Source organism: Erinaceus europaeus, chromosome 10 (genome assembly GCF_950295315.1).
Source record: "Erinaceus europaeus chromosome 10, mEriEur2.1, whole genome shotgun sequence".
In the NCBI taxonomy this organism is placed as follows: Eukaryota; Metazoa; Chordata; class Mammalia; order Eulipotyphla; family Erinaceidae; genus Erinaceus; species Erinaceus europaeus.
Genome location: NC_080171.1, coordinates 105,437,077 through 105,454,296, shown reverse-complemented (window position 1 = coordinate 105,454,296; position 17,220 = coordinate 105,437,077). Strand labels below are relative to the sequence as shown.

At 44.8% G+C, this 17,220-nt stretch overlaps 1 protein-coding gene across 3 annotated transcripts in view; it reads left to right on the top strand.

Moving 5' to 3' along the window:
• AK8 (adenylate kinase 8) overlaps positions 1-17,220 on the top strand; it is a 180,191-nt gene that overhangs the window by 23,526 nt on the left and 139,445 nt on the right. For all 3 annotated transcript variants that reach the window (XM_060200450.1, XM_007527888.2, XM_060200451.1), the window contains exon 5: positions 8,283-8,351. In XM_060200450.1, the coding sequence (XP_060056433.1) occupies positions 8,283-8,351 (69 nt within the window). The remainder of the gene's footprint in view (positions 1-8,282; positions 8,352-17,220) is intronic.

Genomic DNA, 17,220 nt, shown 5'->3' with positions numbered 1-17,220 from the left:
TTGGCAGAGTGGGTGTCAGACAGCGACTGTATTCTCCCTTTGCCCTCAAGGGTTGGGGGTGGGGGAGTTCTCTGACAAAGACACTAATCCAGGGGCCAGATGGTGGGACATCGGATTAAGCACACACAGTACTCTGTGAAAGGACCCACACAAGGATCCAGCTTTGAGCCCCTGCTCCCCACCTGCAGAGGGGATGCGTCACAAGTGGTGAAGCAGGCCTGTTGGTGTCTATCTTTCCTCTCTCCCTCTCTGTCTCCTCCTCCCCCTCTCAATTTCTCTCTGTCCTATCCAATAAAATGGGGGGGGGAATGGCCCCCGTGATAATCCTGGATGCAAAAACAAAACACCACTACTCCACCATCATGACCTATTCACCCCCTGAGGTCACCTCTTAATTCTAGTTCTAAGACCAGGCTAAGATTTCAACATAAATGGGAAGCCCATTCATAGCAGTGAGGATATGCCCCTTAGGACATTCTTCATTGAGATCCAGGATTTGTATTTGTGAGGGATACAGCTGGGGATGGCAGGGGACCCTTCTGCTTGCTAAGCAATGAGCAGGAACTGGGTGTTCTCTAGGCCTCCCTCTTGTTCTCCACATAGGTATGCTGTCACCCCTTGCAGAGGGTGAGTGGGACTCAGGCCCGTGGGTGCTCTAAGCACTTCATTACTTAAAATCTGGATCTGAAGAACTCATGCACTGCAGCTCCCCACCAGATAGTCCCACCATGTTCATTCTCACACAGTGAGTTAATCTGATGACACTGGCAAGTGAAACTCTCAAGATAGCTCACCTAAATAGTGCACCTGGCTGGCCGGAAAGGGGGAAGCACCACAGCACCACTTTCCCTTTGCATGATGCTCCTATCTGGTGGCAAGGGTCAAGCCCAGGGCCTTATGCTTGATAAAGTTTGCACTCTTCTGGAAGAGCTGTTGGGCCTCCCCTCACCCCCCTTGTCTCCATCTGTAAAAGTGGACTGGGGAGGTGAAGCCCTAGTCATAACAATGGTAACAATAAATCATAATAAATAGATAAAAATAACTCACCATGCTAAAGAAGACTTTTTTTTTAATAGTACAGGTTAAAAATAAACACAGTGAATAAAAGCAATTATTTTAAAAAATTGACAAAAGTTGAGGTGTAGATGAAAGAGTTAAAGGCATAGTCATGGGGATGGATGAAGGGGCTCTGATGCCCCAGTAGAAGCTATGTTTCTACCTTCTTCCTTCCCGACTGCCTCCCCCCCACCTAGTCTTTCAGGAGTTTGCCTGCAGATTTCGGGGGGAACATACCAGCTTTTAGGTGGGTGGGAATGTGGCTGGAGAGACTAGTTAGCTTTTTCTGCAGAAGACAAGCTTTCCAGGGTGGGACGTCTTCTTTCTTTCTTTCTTTCTCTCTTTCTTTCTCTCTTTCTTTCTTTCTTTCTTTTCTTTTTTTTAAAGATTTTATTTACTTATTAATGAGAAAGATAGCAGAAGAGAAAGAACTAGGTATCACTCTGGTACATGTGCTGCCGGGTATTGAACTCAGAATCTCATGCTTGAGGATCCAATGCTTTATCCACTGCACCACATTCCAGACCACACATCTGGGTTATTTCTAGGATAAAGTTGCTTTTGTAAAGCTTAGGAAATGCAGCAGAGAGAAGGGAGTTTAAGGAAATTCCTCCTGGGTTTCATTACACTAATTATCAACATATTTCAGATCACACCAAAGTGCTTTCTTTTTTAAAAATATATTTATTTATTTACTTCCTTTTTTGTTGCCCTTTTTTTTTAAATTGTTGTTGTAGCTATTGTTGATGTCGTCATTGTTGGATAGGACAGAGAGAAATGGAGAGAGGAGGGCAAGACAGAGAAGAGGAGAGAAAGATAGACACCTGCAGACCTGCTTCATCGCCTGTGAAGCAAACCCCCTGCAGGTGGGGAGCCGGGGGCGAACTGCAGTCCTTGCACTTTGCGTTACATGTGCTTAACCCGCTGTGCTACCGCCCGACTCACCCAAAGTGCTTTCAAGGGTGTCCTGTTGGGGTTCTTGGTTTGCAAGTGCAGGTGGAGGGAAGATGAAAGGCGAGGACATCAGGACTGATGGAGAAGTAAAAGGTTCTGAAGAACTGCAGTGGTGTGAGCAGTAGCCTCACAGATGGCCACCCGTCAGGTCTGGCCCCTCATTACACATCGTCCTTAATGAATTCGAGCCTTTTCAACTCCTTTGCCAGCAGCAGCAATCCATTCAAATAGTTAATTTTCTCCTGTTAATCTTGACTCTGCCTTCAGGCTCAGAGTTAACCAGGACACCTCCATCACAGGCATTTCCAAGTGTTTCTGAATTTCTAGTTACCTGCTATAAATTGTGGGGAAATAAAGACTCCTTCTATGTGCCCCTGTGCCCCTGGGCACAGCCTGCAGCAGGTGGGAGGTGAGAGTGCAGGGTTGGGGAGATACCCCAAAGCCAAGCAGGAGAAGTACCAGGAAGGCTTTGTGTCATCAGTGGTTTTGGTTGACGAATTCTCTTTCTTTTCTTTTTTTCTTTTCTTTCTTTCTTTCAAAAAAAAAAGAAGAAGAAGAAGAAGAAAGAAAGAAAAACACTTATTTAGGGGGCCAGGTGGTGGTGCACCTAGTTGAGTGCACACATTACAATGTGCAAGGACCTGGTTCGAGCTCCTGGTTCCTACCTGCAAGGGGAAAGCTTTGGGAGCAGTGAAGCAGGACTACAGGTGTCTCTCTGTCTCTCTCCCTCTCTATCTCCCCTTCCTCTCAATTTCTGCCTGTGTCTAGTCAATAAATAAATAAATACAAGTTATAAAAAATTAAAATAGAAAAAAAACATTTGTTTATTTATGAGAGAAGGAAAAGGGGTGTAGGGAAAAAAACAAGAGCAGCCTTATGGCATATGCAATGCTGGGGTTAAACTCTACTCCAAGGAGACAGTTTTCCCAGAGCACAGTGCAACCCCAGTATAAACCCATCCTTGGCACGGATTTTTTTTCTGTCTCCTAAGTAACCAAGGACACCTCTGCTCCTTGCTCCTCTTCTTTTTTTTTTTTCCTCCAGGGTTATTGCTGGGGCTCGGTGCCTGCACTAGGAATCCACTGCTCCTGGAGGCCATTTTTTTCCCACTTTCTTTCCCTTGTTGTTGTCATTATTGTTATTGTTGCCATTGATGTTGTTGTTGGATAGAACAGAGAGAAATCAAGAGAGGAGGGGAGACAGAGAGGAGGAGAGAAATATAGACACCTGTAGACCTGCTTCACCGCTTGTGAAGTGACTCCCCTGCGGGTGGGGAGCCGGGGGCTCAAACTGGGATTTTTATGCCGGTCCTTGTGCCTAGAGCCAGGTGCGCTTAACCTGCTACCGCCTGACCCTGCTCTACTTCTTTAATCTAATTGAATTCATCTCTTCTGGCAAATTCTTTTCCCTCATCTGCTTTTTCTGATTCATTCTCTAGGTCTGCCATCATCCTACACACTGCAGAAAGGATCAATGAGGTTAACCCTGATGGAGGTGGGGGTGGGTATGTAAGTGGGTGGGGAGCAAGAAAGTGGCCAGCAGGAACCTTAGGTACAGCTCTGCACTTAAATGGGCTTGAGCTGCACTCAACTTTTGATTTTCTGCAGAGCTACTCCCAGTCTCACCCAAGATCAGGGTCCCTGGGATTCTGCGAAAGTAGGTGTTACTTTCCAGTCACCCCAGAAGTGATAAGAAGGCAAAGAGGTTATATGGCAAAGGGGATTGCACTGGAGCAGTTGATTTCTGCTGGAGGCTGAGAGATGACACACCTGGTAGACCGCACACATTACAATGCTTAAGGACTTGGGTTCAAACTCCTAGCCCCTGCCTGCAGGGGGAGGTTCACAAGTAGTGAATTTATACGCAGGTGTCTCTTTTTCTCTCACTCGACCTCCCCCCTTTCTCTTGATTTCTCTTCATTCTCTCTATCTAATAAATTAATAAAATTAACAAAACAAAACACCTTATTGAAATTTCTGCAGGAAGAATATGTACTTGCAAATTTTAAGTCCTTCTCACAAAGTCTCGATTTGCAGCACATCAGGGTTACCTGGGCTTCTGTGGCCCTCACTCTTGGAGTCTAGGCTAAGTGTCAGCCTGTTTAAAAAAACTCCCCAAGACAAGGAGGTAACTTAATGATTATGCAAAAACGACTTTCATGCCTGAGTCTGGGAGGTCCCAGATTCAATCCCTAGTACTTGGGGGTCGGTGTTAGCATAGCAGGTTAAACACAAAGCTCAAAGCTCAATCCCTGGTACTACATAAACCTAACCTGAGCAATGTTATAGTTAAAATAAATACATAAATAAAATTAAAAGAAAGAAAAAAACTCTCCCCAAAGAATTCTAGGTAGCCCCAGAAGACACCCATCTGAATGCCACTCCCTTTTCTCAATGTAGATATGATTTTTTTCAGTACAGTCATTGCTAAATCAAGGTTTCTTCAGAATGAAATTAGAGCATTAGAGCAGAAAAGATTTGCTAGTTAAGGGAGTTGGGCGGTAGCGCAGTGGGTTAAGTGCACATGGCGCAAAGCGCAAGGACAAGTTAGGATCCCAGTTCAAGCCACTGGCTCCCCACCTTCAGAGGAGTCACTTCACAAGCAGTGAAGCAGGTCTGCAGGTGTCTCTCTGTCTCTCTTCCTTTCTATCTCCCCCTTCTCTCTCAATTTCTCTCTGTCTCTATCCAATAACAAAATAAATTTAAAAAGAGAGAGAGAGAAGAAAAAAAAAGATTTGCTAGTTGAATGACTAAATAGCCCAGATTTTCAAGGCTGGTGAGATAGGAAGGAGCCAAAGCTGGGCTTTTTGTAACTCATTTTCCATTTTACCTCAGATGTTAAAATCTGACATCACCTGATGAACCCAAATTCTCCAGATGTCAAAAGTCTTTTATGTTTTCTTTAAAGATTTTTTAAATGCATTAGTGAGAGAGGAAAATAAACAGTGTCTCTCTGGTACACATAATGCTGGGGATTGAACTTGGAACCTCATGTTTGAGAGTCTAAGACTTTATCCACCACAAGCCATTGCTTTCTTCACTGACCAGATAAAAACATGTATGTCCTCAACCTGTCTGTCTGTCTGGACACAGAAATATCCCCTCCACATAGTTTGATGATTCCAGAGTTGCCTGAAAGCTATTGCCCCCAAGTCCTGTGGCCCATCCTCATCACTTTAGCCTCCTTTTCCCACTAGCCTGGCTGCTCAGGGTCCTGGAGGCTATGGGAGCCTTGCTTCTAGGTACCGCTGTTAGCCATTCCAATCAGTGGTATGGAACAGACATTTTTGGAGGGTTGGAAGAGTGGAAGAGGCCAGCAGTGGGGACCAGGCAGCCTAGAACTTGTCCCCACAGCAGTCACTCAAAAGCCTCCATCCTCTGTGGGTGGGGTCAGCACTCTGCCTTCAAAACCTGTCTTCTGTCTGCCTTCCCAGACTCTGCCTGGGCCCTGCCTTTCAGACCTAGTACTCCTGCCTTCTCACTGAGCTCCAACAACACAGGAAAGCCACTAAAACTTTGGAATAAGATTTCCCCATAAAGGAATCTCTGATCAGTTCCTAAGTGAACTCAAGTCCAAGTATGGGACTTCTGCCCTCCCTTACCAGGAGCCTGTTGGTGGTGGTGGGGAGGGGCAAGAGTTGGAGCAGATGGAGGGCTAACTCTCCTACTCTACTCCAGAAGGATGTTCATACTGTAGATCGGACTTCTGAGCTAGCGTCCCCCAAATGCCCTATCACGACACATCAGCATTGGAATTCCTGAGGGCAGGGCCTGGTGATCGGACCCTGCAGGGTCTTGTCATTCCAGTGAGGAAGTCTAATCTGGGAGAAGTTAATGAGGTGCCCCCGGGATAGAGCCAGGGTTTCAACCCCTGCACCTGGCTGCACCCTTCTAGTGAGGGTGATGCCTCTGAAGTTGGCAGCTCAGCAGGGCCCTGGCATTAGGAATAAATAAATAAATAAATAAATAAATGAAGGAAGGAAGGAAGGAAGGAAGGGTCCAGATTTGGAGCCTGACAGCAAGGAAGCAGGCTGAGGATTATATTGTCCATGGAGAGGCTGGATGTAGGGTACAGGGACCAGGGGCCTGCATCTGAGGCTGGGGCTTCTCAGGGGCTTCACTCAGCTCCATCCGTTTGTCCCTGACTCGCCCCTCAAAGCCAGACTTTGGGGGTAGTGGTGTGGGAGGAGGGAGTATAGCAGAACTGTGTAAAGCCAGAGCCTGATTCCTGCAAAGACAGTTTGGCAGGGCTTCTAGAAGCAGCCCTCTGGAACCCTGGTTGCTGACATGACACATCAAAGGTGACACTGAGACAGCGCCAAGGCAGGGAGCGGCAGGGGGCACTCAGGAGGGGCCTTGCTCAAAGCTGCTGCTCTCTCCCCCACTGTGTGGACTGCTGGGGGTGCTGTGCCCCACCCACACCTGTCACCTTCCAACCTGCATTCTTTGGCTCTTTGACTGGCTGCCACACTCCCTCCCTGTCTCAGTTTGAATGCAGCCTCCTGAATGGAATTGTCAGGGAAGGAAACCAGTCTTGGGAAACTGGCCTAAGTCTCAGCCTGTGGTGGGAACAGTTCTGCCTGGGCTTGGGAGGGGAGAGGAAAGAGGAGAGGGCAGCGGTGAGGCTGGGCTGCTTTCTGTGCACCCTCTTTCCCTGTCAGGCTTGGGAAGTTTTCTGGGATAGCTGAGGGGACACTGGCACCAGCAGAAAGCTATCTCCCTTTCCAACAACTCCCCTATGGGGTCTGTGGGGGAAGGAGACTCTTGGGGATTTGGGCATGCACAGTCCTCCACCAGCTGTAGCAGCAGCACCACCCAAAGGCTTGGTAGAAATGCACCTTTTCAGCCATACTTGGGGTGGGGCCTTCCATCAGTGCTTTGCTAACTCCTCCCCAGAGACACAGTTAAGATGAGAAATAGGAGCCAGTGGGGAAAGAGGACAGATAGGATTTGGGTAAATCAGGGGATGTTGAAAGCAAGAACAGGGTGTTTGCCAGGCTTCTGATTGACTACTCTTTCCTATGCAATTCATTCATTCATTCATTCATTCATTCATTTTCTCTCTCCTATTTACCCTTGCTTTTTTTTTTTTAAGAGAGAAAGAACCAGAGCATCACCCTGACACATGAATATGCTAATGATTGAACTTGAGACCTTATGTTTGAGGGTACAAATATATTGGGGGAATTTGGTCCAGGTTTGTTCCCTTACATGTTTAAAGTTTTGTCACACAAAACGTCAACAAAGAATTAAAGAGAAAGTGTGATTTTTCAGGAATTCTAAACCTTATTCAGGAAAACTTGAGAACACCCACATGTTAGAGTGCATATGGGTCGAGAGAGAGAGAGAGAGAGAGAGAGAGAGAACCTGAAAACTAGAATGGCGTGCATTCTCTCTCTCTCTCTCTCTGTCTGTCTCTCTCTCCATCTCTCTGTCTCTCTGTCTCTCTCTCTCTTCCTCCTTCCCTCCCTCCCTCTCTCTCTATCTCCCTGCCTAGGTGAGCTTGCCATAATATAAGGATTCTCAGGCTCTAAATAAGCAGAAGTATAAGGAAATGAAGCTTACACAGTGGGAGAGGAACTAGGTCTTTCAGCCCCTAGATGCCTTGTCCAGGGCTGTGGAATTGGAAGGCAGAGAAGTTAACTAGAGGATGTGAGGGTGAGGGGATCCCACCGTGAGGTCACTGAGTGTAGAACTGGGAAGAGGTGTCACAGCCCATCTCCACAGCCTGTGGTCTTCTCTAGCTCATGGCTAAAAGCTTCAGTCCCTTTCTCCCAGGGACTTTCCTAGTTTCTGGGGAGATGGACAGATGAGCTGAGCCCTGGAATGTTGTGTGGTAAGTGCATTGAGGACAGTGGCAATCCTTACTGCAGCTTGGAAAGTCAGGGAAGACTGCCTGTGCACAACAGCATGAGGACTGGAGCTTCAGAGGAAACCCTGGAGTCACTCATGATGCTGCTGGTCAAAGATTAGCAGGAGTATGGAGGCTGAGAGGTTGTGTACATGCCATGGGTGGGGGTGGGGGTGGGGGTGGGGAGCGGAGGGATGATAAACAGAGAAGACTGGATCACAGAGGCTGGAGCAAGAATGTGGGCCAGAAGGTAGGCTTGGGCTTTACAGAGGTCGTGGACTGTTAGTCAAGGAGCAGGGAGATTCTGTGCCTGTGTCACCAGATTGGTGGCTCTCAGCTGAGCCCACATGCCTGCCCCTTTACATGCCCTTTCGAGCTCAACATGCAGAGTCCTGCTTCTTTCTGTAGCATTTCCTTTTTAGACAGTGCCCAATGAGCTGCTCATGAAGATGATCCAGACACGCCTGAATGAAAGTGATTGCATCAAGCGGGTAAGAACCTGATTTGGGGATCCCAGGGAGATGGGGGTCTTGTCACCGGAGAGAGGGGTGGATGTGTGCATGTTCTAGAACAGAGATAGCCAATGACTGGCAGAGAAGGTTAAAGCAGGCACAGCAGAATTCACTGAAAGTCAATCAGTGGACATGGGCTTCACGTTCAATAAAGAAGAAATAACAAGGAAAATGTTATTCCATTAAGATTCCCAGGGAAGGGGAGTCGGGCGGTAGCGCGGCAGGTTAAGAGCATGTGCCACAAAGCAGGAGGACCGGTGTAAGGATCCTGGTTCGAGCCCCCTTGCTCCCCACCTGCAGGGGAGTCGCTTCGCAAGCGGTGAAGTAGGTCTACAGGTGTCTTTCTCTTCCCCTCTCTGTCTTCCCCTCCCCTCTCCATTTCTCTTTGTCCTATCCAACAATGACTACATCAACAACAATAACTACAACAACAGTAAAAAAAAAAACAGCAAAGGTAACAAAGGGAAAATAAATAAATAAAATCATTAAAAAAAAAGATTCCCAGGGAAAAACTGGTCCACCCTGAGGGTCCACCAGAGAACCTTCAAGGAAATTACAGTTGTAAATGTGTGAGGAAAGCCACCACCAAGCCCTGGAACATGTGCTCTGAGACCAGTAACTAGGAGCTGTATATTCCTGGCTATCCCTGGGCCTGGGAGGGCAGAGGGGAATTGGAGATATCTCAAACTTATTCTTACACGCTCCACTTGTGAGTACCCTTTGGACAAACCTAAGCTAGAGGGAAGGTGTCTGGGTAAAGCAGTTCCTGGACTTTAGTCACTTGACCATGGAGGAGCTTGAGGGTACAGGGGAATCTAAAGGAGCAAGAGGGGGTCCCAGGCATGGCAACCATCTACTGTATCCAGGCAGGCAGAATGTGAGGGTTTTAGGTACACTGACTTGATCCTCAAAGGAACACAGATACTCTCGCCATTTTGCAGATGAGGAAGCTGAGGGTGGGCTCTTGGGTTTGCAGGTAACTCCTCCCAGTCTGCAGTCTAATCATCCTATTCACAGCGTCTTTTTCAGAGCTGGTATTTTCAATTTTAAGCTGAATTTTCCAACTACTTGTAGATTTTTGTTTGTTTTTTGTTTTTCCCTCCAGGGGCTTGGTGCCTGCACTACAAATCCACTGCTCCTGGAGTTCATCCCCCCCCCCCGTTTTATTGGATAGGACAGAGAGAAATTGAGAAGGGAGAGGAGAAAGAGAGGGGCAGAGAAAGATAGACACCTGCAGACCTGCTTTACTACTTGTGAAGTGACCCCTCTGCAGGTGGGGAGCCCAGGGCTTGAACCCTGCATGGATCCTTGTGCTTCGTACTATGTGCTCTTAACCCAGTGTGCCACCACCTGACCCCCTGAAGTTTTTGCTTTAGTACCCCATTTAATTTCTTTCTTACTTGTGTGTGTATGTGTTTACTGTATCTCTTTGTATAGCTTTTTTTTTTTTAATTTAGTGAACTTCCTAGTAATTACAACACACAAACTTTATAAACCTTTGCAGTTGGTCTAGAGTCAGTATTTTCCCACTTCAAATGGAATGTGCAAATGGTCCCTCTCATCTTTTCTATTTGGATTGTTTTGTACATTGTTGGGGTGATCTTGCTACATTATAACTATTTACATTAAATATCCTATTTGGAGAAACAGGCTGGGGATATGGATCCACCTGCCAACGCCTATGTCCAGCAGAGAAGCAATTATAGAAGCCAGAACTCCCACCTTCTGCACCCCAGAAAGAATTTTGGTCCATATTCCCAGAGAGGGAGAAATGTTAGGGGAAAATGACTAGAGGGCTCTGAACTCCAATTCCATCAAGACCCAGAGAAAGAAGAGGAAAAAAGGAAGGACATTTGGAAGTAGTAATAGGTGTAGGTGTAACTTAGAAAGGAAGAGAAGGTAGGACCATGGGGGGGGGAGAGAAAAAGGCAAATATATAAAAATATAGACAGATATAGAAGCCAACCCATATCTTTGGGAGAACTGCCATGGCTTCCAATGGAGGGAATGGGGATATAGAACTCTGGTGGTGGGAATGATGCAGAATCATACTGTTAACTCCTAATTCTGTAACTCAATATTGAGTCACTAATAAAATAAAAAATATATATATATATCCCATCTGTTTTTAATTTTTGCTCCTTTTTTGCATATATTGTTTTTTAAAATTTTTATTTGGTATTATCTTTACTGGATAGAGACAGCCAGAAATTGAGAGGGAAGGGATTGATAAAGAGGGAGAGAGACAGAGAGACACCTGCAACACTGCTTCACCACTCACAAAGCCTGCCCCTCCTGCAGGTGAGGACTGGGGGCTAAAACCTGGGTCCTTGTATATTGTAACATGTGCACTCAACCAGGTGTGTCACCACCCAGCCCCTTAATTTTTCTATCAGTACATATTTGAAGAAGGCAGGAGGAGAGCATCCTAAAGTTGCCCAGATATTTACCATTTCTCTTGCTCTTCTTTTCATTCCTGCCTGATGTTTCCAGTGTCCATTCCTGTCTATGAAATATCCTTTCGGGAGTAGGGCGGTAGCGCAGTGGGTTAAGTGCACGTGGTGCAAAGCCCAAGGACCTGCGTAAGGATTCCGGTTCAAGCCCCCAGCTCCCCACCTGCAGTGGAGTCACTTCATTTTTCTCTCCCCTTCTCTATCTTCCCCTCCTCGCTCCATTTCTCTCTGTCCTATCCAACGATGACGACATTAATAACTACAACAGTAAAACAACAAGGGCAACAAAAGGGAATAAATATTTAAAAAAAAAAAGAAATATCCTTTCTGAGGGGCCCAGGCAAGTGGGGCACCTGGTAGAGCACACACTTCACCATGTACAAAGACCCAGCTTCAAACCCCTTGCCCCCATCTGCAAGATGGAAGCTTCACAAGTAGTGAAGCAGTATCTCAGCTGTGTCTCTGTCCCCTCTTTATATTCCCCTTCCCTCTCAATCTCTCAATTTCCCTCTGTATTATTAAAAAGCAATTCTTTGAGCAGATCTATTGACAGTGAATTCTAACTGCCTTCATCTGAGGGGGTTTTGTTTTCATTTTTGATGTATACTTTCCCTTAAATTTGTGTGTGAGTGTGTGAATTATTTTTTCTTTTGGGGATTTAGAATTCTAAATGGACGGTTTTGTCTTTCAGTACCTTACAGATTTGATTACTGTGGCTTCTGATTAAAAAAAAAATCCAGTCACTCAAATTCTTAAAAGTAATGCATCATTTTGCCTTACTGCTTTTCAAATTGGTTCCTTTTAATTTTCAGATTTAGTGATGATATAAAATCATTAAAGTAATGGGTGTAGCTTTCTTCTTAGGGTTTGCTGAGCTTAAATTTCCCTGCCACTTAAGACATACTCACTCATAGTTCCCGAGTGCTTTCATACTCCAGTTTCATCCTTTCCCTCTCAGATACCAGTACCTCAAAAGTCAAGCTTTGCAGTAATGCCTCATGGGACCCTGAATCTGTTCTTTTGGTTTATTTTGTACTCTTTTGATAATATTTGATCATTTGTATTGAACTATAGTCAGGCTCTTTGAATTTTTCCTCTCTCATCTCTATTCTACTGTGGTGTCTATTCAGTGAAGTTTATTCTTTTTTAAAATTATTGTACTTGACCGTATTTTTCACTTCTAAAAATTTCATTGAGTTATATTCCTTATTTCCATTACTTCCCTACAACTTTTAAGTTTTTTTTCACTCCTTTGCTTGTTGGAGGTTTTTGTTTGCTTCTCCCCCCCCCCCCCCCCCGCCCCATAATTGATGTTTTGGAGTTTTCGTCCATCAATTCGAACATTTAAGTCATGTTGGTGGGTGATATCTAATATCCTTTCTGCCATGAATTGAGATTTTCCTGGTTCTTCCTGTGCTAAGTAATTTTGTATCCTGACATTTTTTTTTTTTATATTGCTTTGAGACTCTGAATCTTGTTTGAATTTTATGGCAAATATTGATAATTTTGTCTTAGCAGGAAACTGATTCTGTTAGGCCCAGGTAGTAAGTGCCTGACAGTCTCTCTGGGTGCTCTTTGGGTCTCTTCTGTTTTCAAAGCCCCTGCCAGTTAGTTTACATAGTTCTAGCATATTTGGGGTATTTCCAGGCTGTTGTCTTGCTCCATTGATGTGGCTCCTAGAAGTGGGTTCTTTTGCCTTCCCATGTCTGGTACTATGGGAGGGCTTGAACTGGGAATATGTGTGTGAGCAGACTTGAGTGATCACAGGATTTCACACTTGAAAGTGCCTTGCAACACCTATGTGCCTTGTTCACATGGGCCTGGGAAGCCTGGGGTTCATGGTTGTGTGTGGCAGTATAACCACTCAACTTTGATGTAGTGTGAAAGCAACCATATGAGTGTTGTGATGAATTGGCATGGATTTTTCCGATCAAACTACTTACAAAACTAGTTTACAGACCCAACCCCTTTTTCAAATGATATTTTACGTGATGATTAAAAACACTTCTATCCATTCTCTTCAGTTCTAAATAAAATTCAAACTTTCTACTTCCAGGAAAGTTAGAGGGAAGACCACCTAGTCACCTTACGTTTTAGAGCAAGAAGGAAACTGGAAAAACACTAGGAATTTTCCAAGTTCCCTTCTTGTTGCCTTATTCCCAAGCACACACATGTGACTCCATACCACCAACTCTAGTAGTACATCCTTTGCAGGCACTGCATTATTCACTGCTGGGACACTTTCCCCTGCCCTGTCATCGCCCCTTCCTTCTTCCTCAACCCCCACTAGCAAGATGCTCTGGTTGGCCTCGACTTAACACCTGTTATCAGAGACAGTTCCTTACATGACCCAAGTGGAAATGATTATGAAGAAGGTTGTGAGGGGACACATGTGAAATGTGGTGAAAAAGCAGACTTGAGAGTGACAGAAATTTTTAGAGATTTGGGATGGGACCTGGGAAGGGCCTTCCTAGTTGGTAGAATTAGCAGCAGAAACCCAGACCTGGCTGGGAATACCACCATGCCCCACTCGCCATACACAATATGCTCTAGTTCTACAACCTCTACTTAAAACTAACCATCACATCCCTGTGTTGCACTTTGTAAGCTCCCCCCCCTTTTACCTGGGAAATAGCTATTTATAAAGTAATAAAAGGCAAAGAAGAACATCCAAATGGTGGAAATGGGCTGCACATTCTGTACAAAAAAAAAAAAATCTCTACACCTTAATCCATAATTAATCACGACTTTTCCAAGTGGAATTAAATTCTTGCAAATCAGTAGGCTGGAGATACTCCTAGATGCTTCTCTTCTTCTTGCTCTTAAGCTCAGTTGTATTTTCTCTCTTTGCCAGCAATGCTCATATTATTTGGCTAAATATCGAGAGGTGTGACCCCCTTTGATGGGTGTGTGCCCAGTGCCTCACCTGTAACACTCTGCCGATGGGGCTGTCTTTAAAAGCACAACCAAACAGGCTCATCAGGTGAAGTCAGTTTGCCAAAGCTTCTGGACCAAGGCTATTAGTGCCATTCATCAGGATGTTAGACCCCTGGGAAGGCAGTCATTCATCACTTAATCACAGACATTGATTCCAGCAATGGTTCCAGCATTGGTTCCAGCAATGGTGATAACCTTTAGGAAGGGGGGCTACTTCTGAGCCATAGTCAAGCACCTAAATCAAAGTGCCAGAAATGGCTCCACAATGGGTCTTAGTGTCCTCAGAGTCACAGAACCTCCTCACACCTACTCAAAAAAAATTTTTTTTAAGTTTGGGACCCCTAGGATTGAGTGCACATGTTATCATGTGCAAAGTCGCAGGGGGGAAGCTTCACAAGTAGTGAAACAGTGTTCCAGGTGTTTCTTTCTCTTTCCTTTATACCTCCTCTTTCCCTCTCAATTTCTCTGTCTCTATCCAAAATAAATAAATAAATAAATAAATAAATAAATAAATAAAAGGTTTGGTACTCCAAACACCACGGTCCCAAATCCTTAATGATCTGGAAGCATCTATAATAATGTCCCACTCTCCTGCTCACAGGGTTTCTCTCACAGTCATGAGTGCTTATTTTCACTGGTCACTGGCCATATCCTCCCAGCAGAGGCTGAAGCCTGAGCTCAGCTGATCACTGGTATGCAAAGGCCATGAAGTCTGGGCAGACAGGAGAAAGGGCCTATTGTCCTGCTAAAACCTCCACCTGACCCAGAAAAAACAAACAAACAAACACAAACCTGGTGCATTGGATCAGGCCCACAGTAGTTATTATTACCTCATTTTAGGATGTAGGAACCTGAATCATGACCAGCTGGCAGAGCTCACCAGTGTGGGCTCCTGGAAAGGTATATAATCAACACAGAGACCCAAGTCTAAGGTCACTGTCTTCTCTGTGTCAAATCTGGACCTCTCTGACCCATAGGACTGATGATTCTCACTGTCATGACCAAATGCCTTGCCAGAGGTCTTGCTAGTTGACCCACCCACCAGAGCTTCCTAAAAGAACTCATGTATTTATTCTCTGACTCTCTAATGCAACAGATCCTTGCTTCTTATCCTTTAATGAAAGAAACTATAGCACTGCTCCAGCATTTACAGTGTTCTGTTTGTTGGTATTTTGTTTGTTGTGGTGCTAGAGACCACTCCAGGGCCTCTTGCATGCAGTTCATATACTCTGCTTTTAACCCACGTCCTCACAACCTTCTCAGATCTTTCCTTTTTCTAGTACTAGAGCCAGTGCAATAGAGTTAAACAAGGTCCTCAGGGGGCATAGATTTAAGTCAGATGGGCAGAGTGGGGAGTAAGGTGGGGGTGGGATGGGGAGAATAGACAAAAACTAAATAAGAGAAAGTACAGTCATGACATTGGCTAGAGACAGGGTGTGGGAGGAAACCCAGGGAAGGTATATCTATGAGGAGGGAGGGGAACTTCTGCAGGAGCCTCTCTCTTGTCTAGACTACAGTACAGTGTTTGAAGACCTACAGCAGATGGAGGATGGCAGGGAAGAGAAAGGGGAAGGGAGAACCACACTATAACTAGTTACCTTGAACAACTAGCATGGAAGCTGGGCATCTGAACCATGGAGTGGTCATCCCTCCCAATCTTGAAAACATACAGGATGATCTTATTTTATGTAAGTTGTTTTTATAAATTAATGTACTTCAAGTTAAATGTTTTTGGTGTACAAGTGTTCAGCCTAGACTAGGAGGAGCAGAGTGATAGTGTTGGGGTCCCACTGGTGAGATACACCCCCTTAAACTTGGGTCTTGGAGTGTTCAGATAACTAGGTTCAGCTGGCCAGGGCTGGTTTGTTTATATAGTATTTTTTCTCTTTCCAAAATCCTACTAAATCAATGAGTCATAGTTTCTGGGGGGCAAGATGGTAGTTCATTATGATTTCAAGTGGATGTCTCACATTTGCCCTGCTTGCCAGCAACTATCACCACCACCAATATGGTGATAACCTAATTAACATTTCTAACTAGTGATATGTGATACTATAGTTATGTACTCTAACTATCTTGTACTTTATGATTGATACTATCAGTTGAATTACTATCAATTATATTAGTACTTATACTAATTATTATCCCTGATACTATTCCAGTCATAGTGGTAGGTGTTGTCTTGGGAAGTTCTGTGGCACTTTGTCTACTACACTTCATTGCATGTGCACTCTGCCCAGAGACCAGAATTTATGTTTTTGATGATGACCATTGATTGGGCATTTGGGGCTGAGTGTCTAGCCATGATCTTGTAATCTTTACAGCAGCCTGGTGGAGGGGGCTCCTTTAGGGATTCAGAATCCAAGGCATGCAGAGTTTATGTGTTTTGCTCAAGGACTCATAATCAGTCCCAGAACCAAGTTGAAAACAGACTGGTACTGTAGCCTGTTCCTTTCTTTTCTCTCCCATGTGCACTCTTCCTAATGTCTCCCCACCTGTGAAACCTAGGGTCTGGACTTGAGAATAGAAGGCCCAGTTAGGTCTAGAAATTCTGATTCTGATCATGTGCAATTCACTGTGTCCTGCAGAGAAAAGAAATATCCCTTTTAATTTGTTTTAAAATTTCTTCTGAGTTTCAAGGGGCATCCAGTACCTTTTCATCTCTTCCCAGTGGAGATAGGATTTCAAGAGTGAGAGGTGAGGCTCCTAATTATGTGCTTTGGTTGTTCAAAAACAAAACACACTCCCATCTCAAATAAGCAGGCTTCCTTGCTTTTAGGGAGAAAAATGACACATATGCATATTCATTTATATGGTAATTATTATTATTTAGCTTCACAGGGACTGGAATTGGCAATTTAGAGCACAAAAAGAATGCAGGGAATAGTGTTCAGGGAAAAATAATGCAATCATAACCCATCAGGATTCTGTAGTTAGTGTTGGGAGTTGAGGGATTTTTTTTTCTTTTCTTTTTCCTTTTTTTTTTTTCCTTGGTCTAATGCAGTCTCTTTGAAGAATTTCTTTGAAGTGACCATCAATGTATTAGAGTAAAAGAAATTAGCTCACTGTCTTGGAACTATCAAAAGGCTTTGCCTCCTGGAGACCCACAGAATGTTCTTTAGGGCAGTCAAGTTCTTGAAGTCCAAGTGCCCATTTCTTCAGTCTTCATCTTTGCGGTTCTTCTTCTTCTAGCGTTTGCCCTTCTTCCGTAGCCAGTCAACAGGTGAGCTTGAAAGCTGTCAGGAGCTGCTTGTTGCTGGCTTTGAAAGTCACTGGGATCCTTGTGGATTCAGTCGGCTAGGAAGGATCATCAGTTTCCCCAATGAATGGGTACTCACGGGATGCACCACGAGAAAGTCGATCCAATGCATCCCATCTTTGCGGTAAAGAGAAACCAAGAAATGAGGGCATGAACTCAGGCAATTGGGGGGAGGTCCATTCCAAGTAGTTTTTTAAAA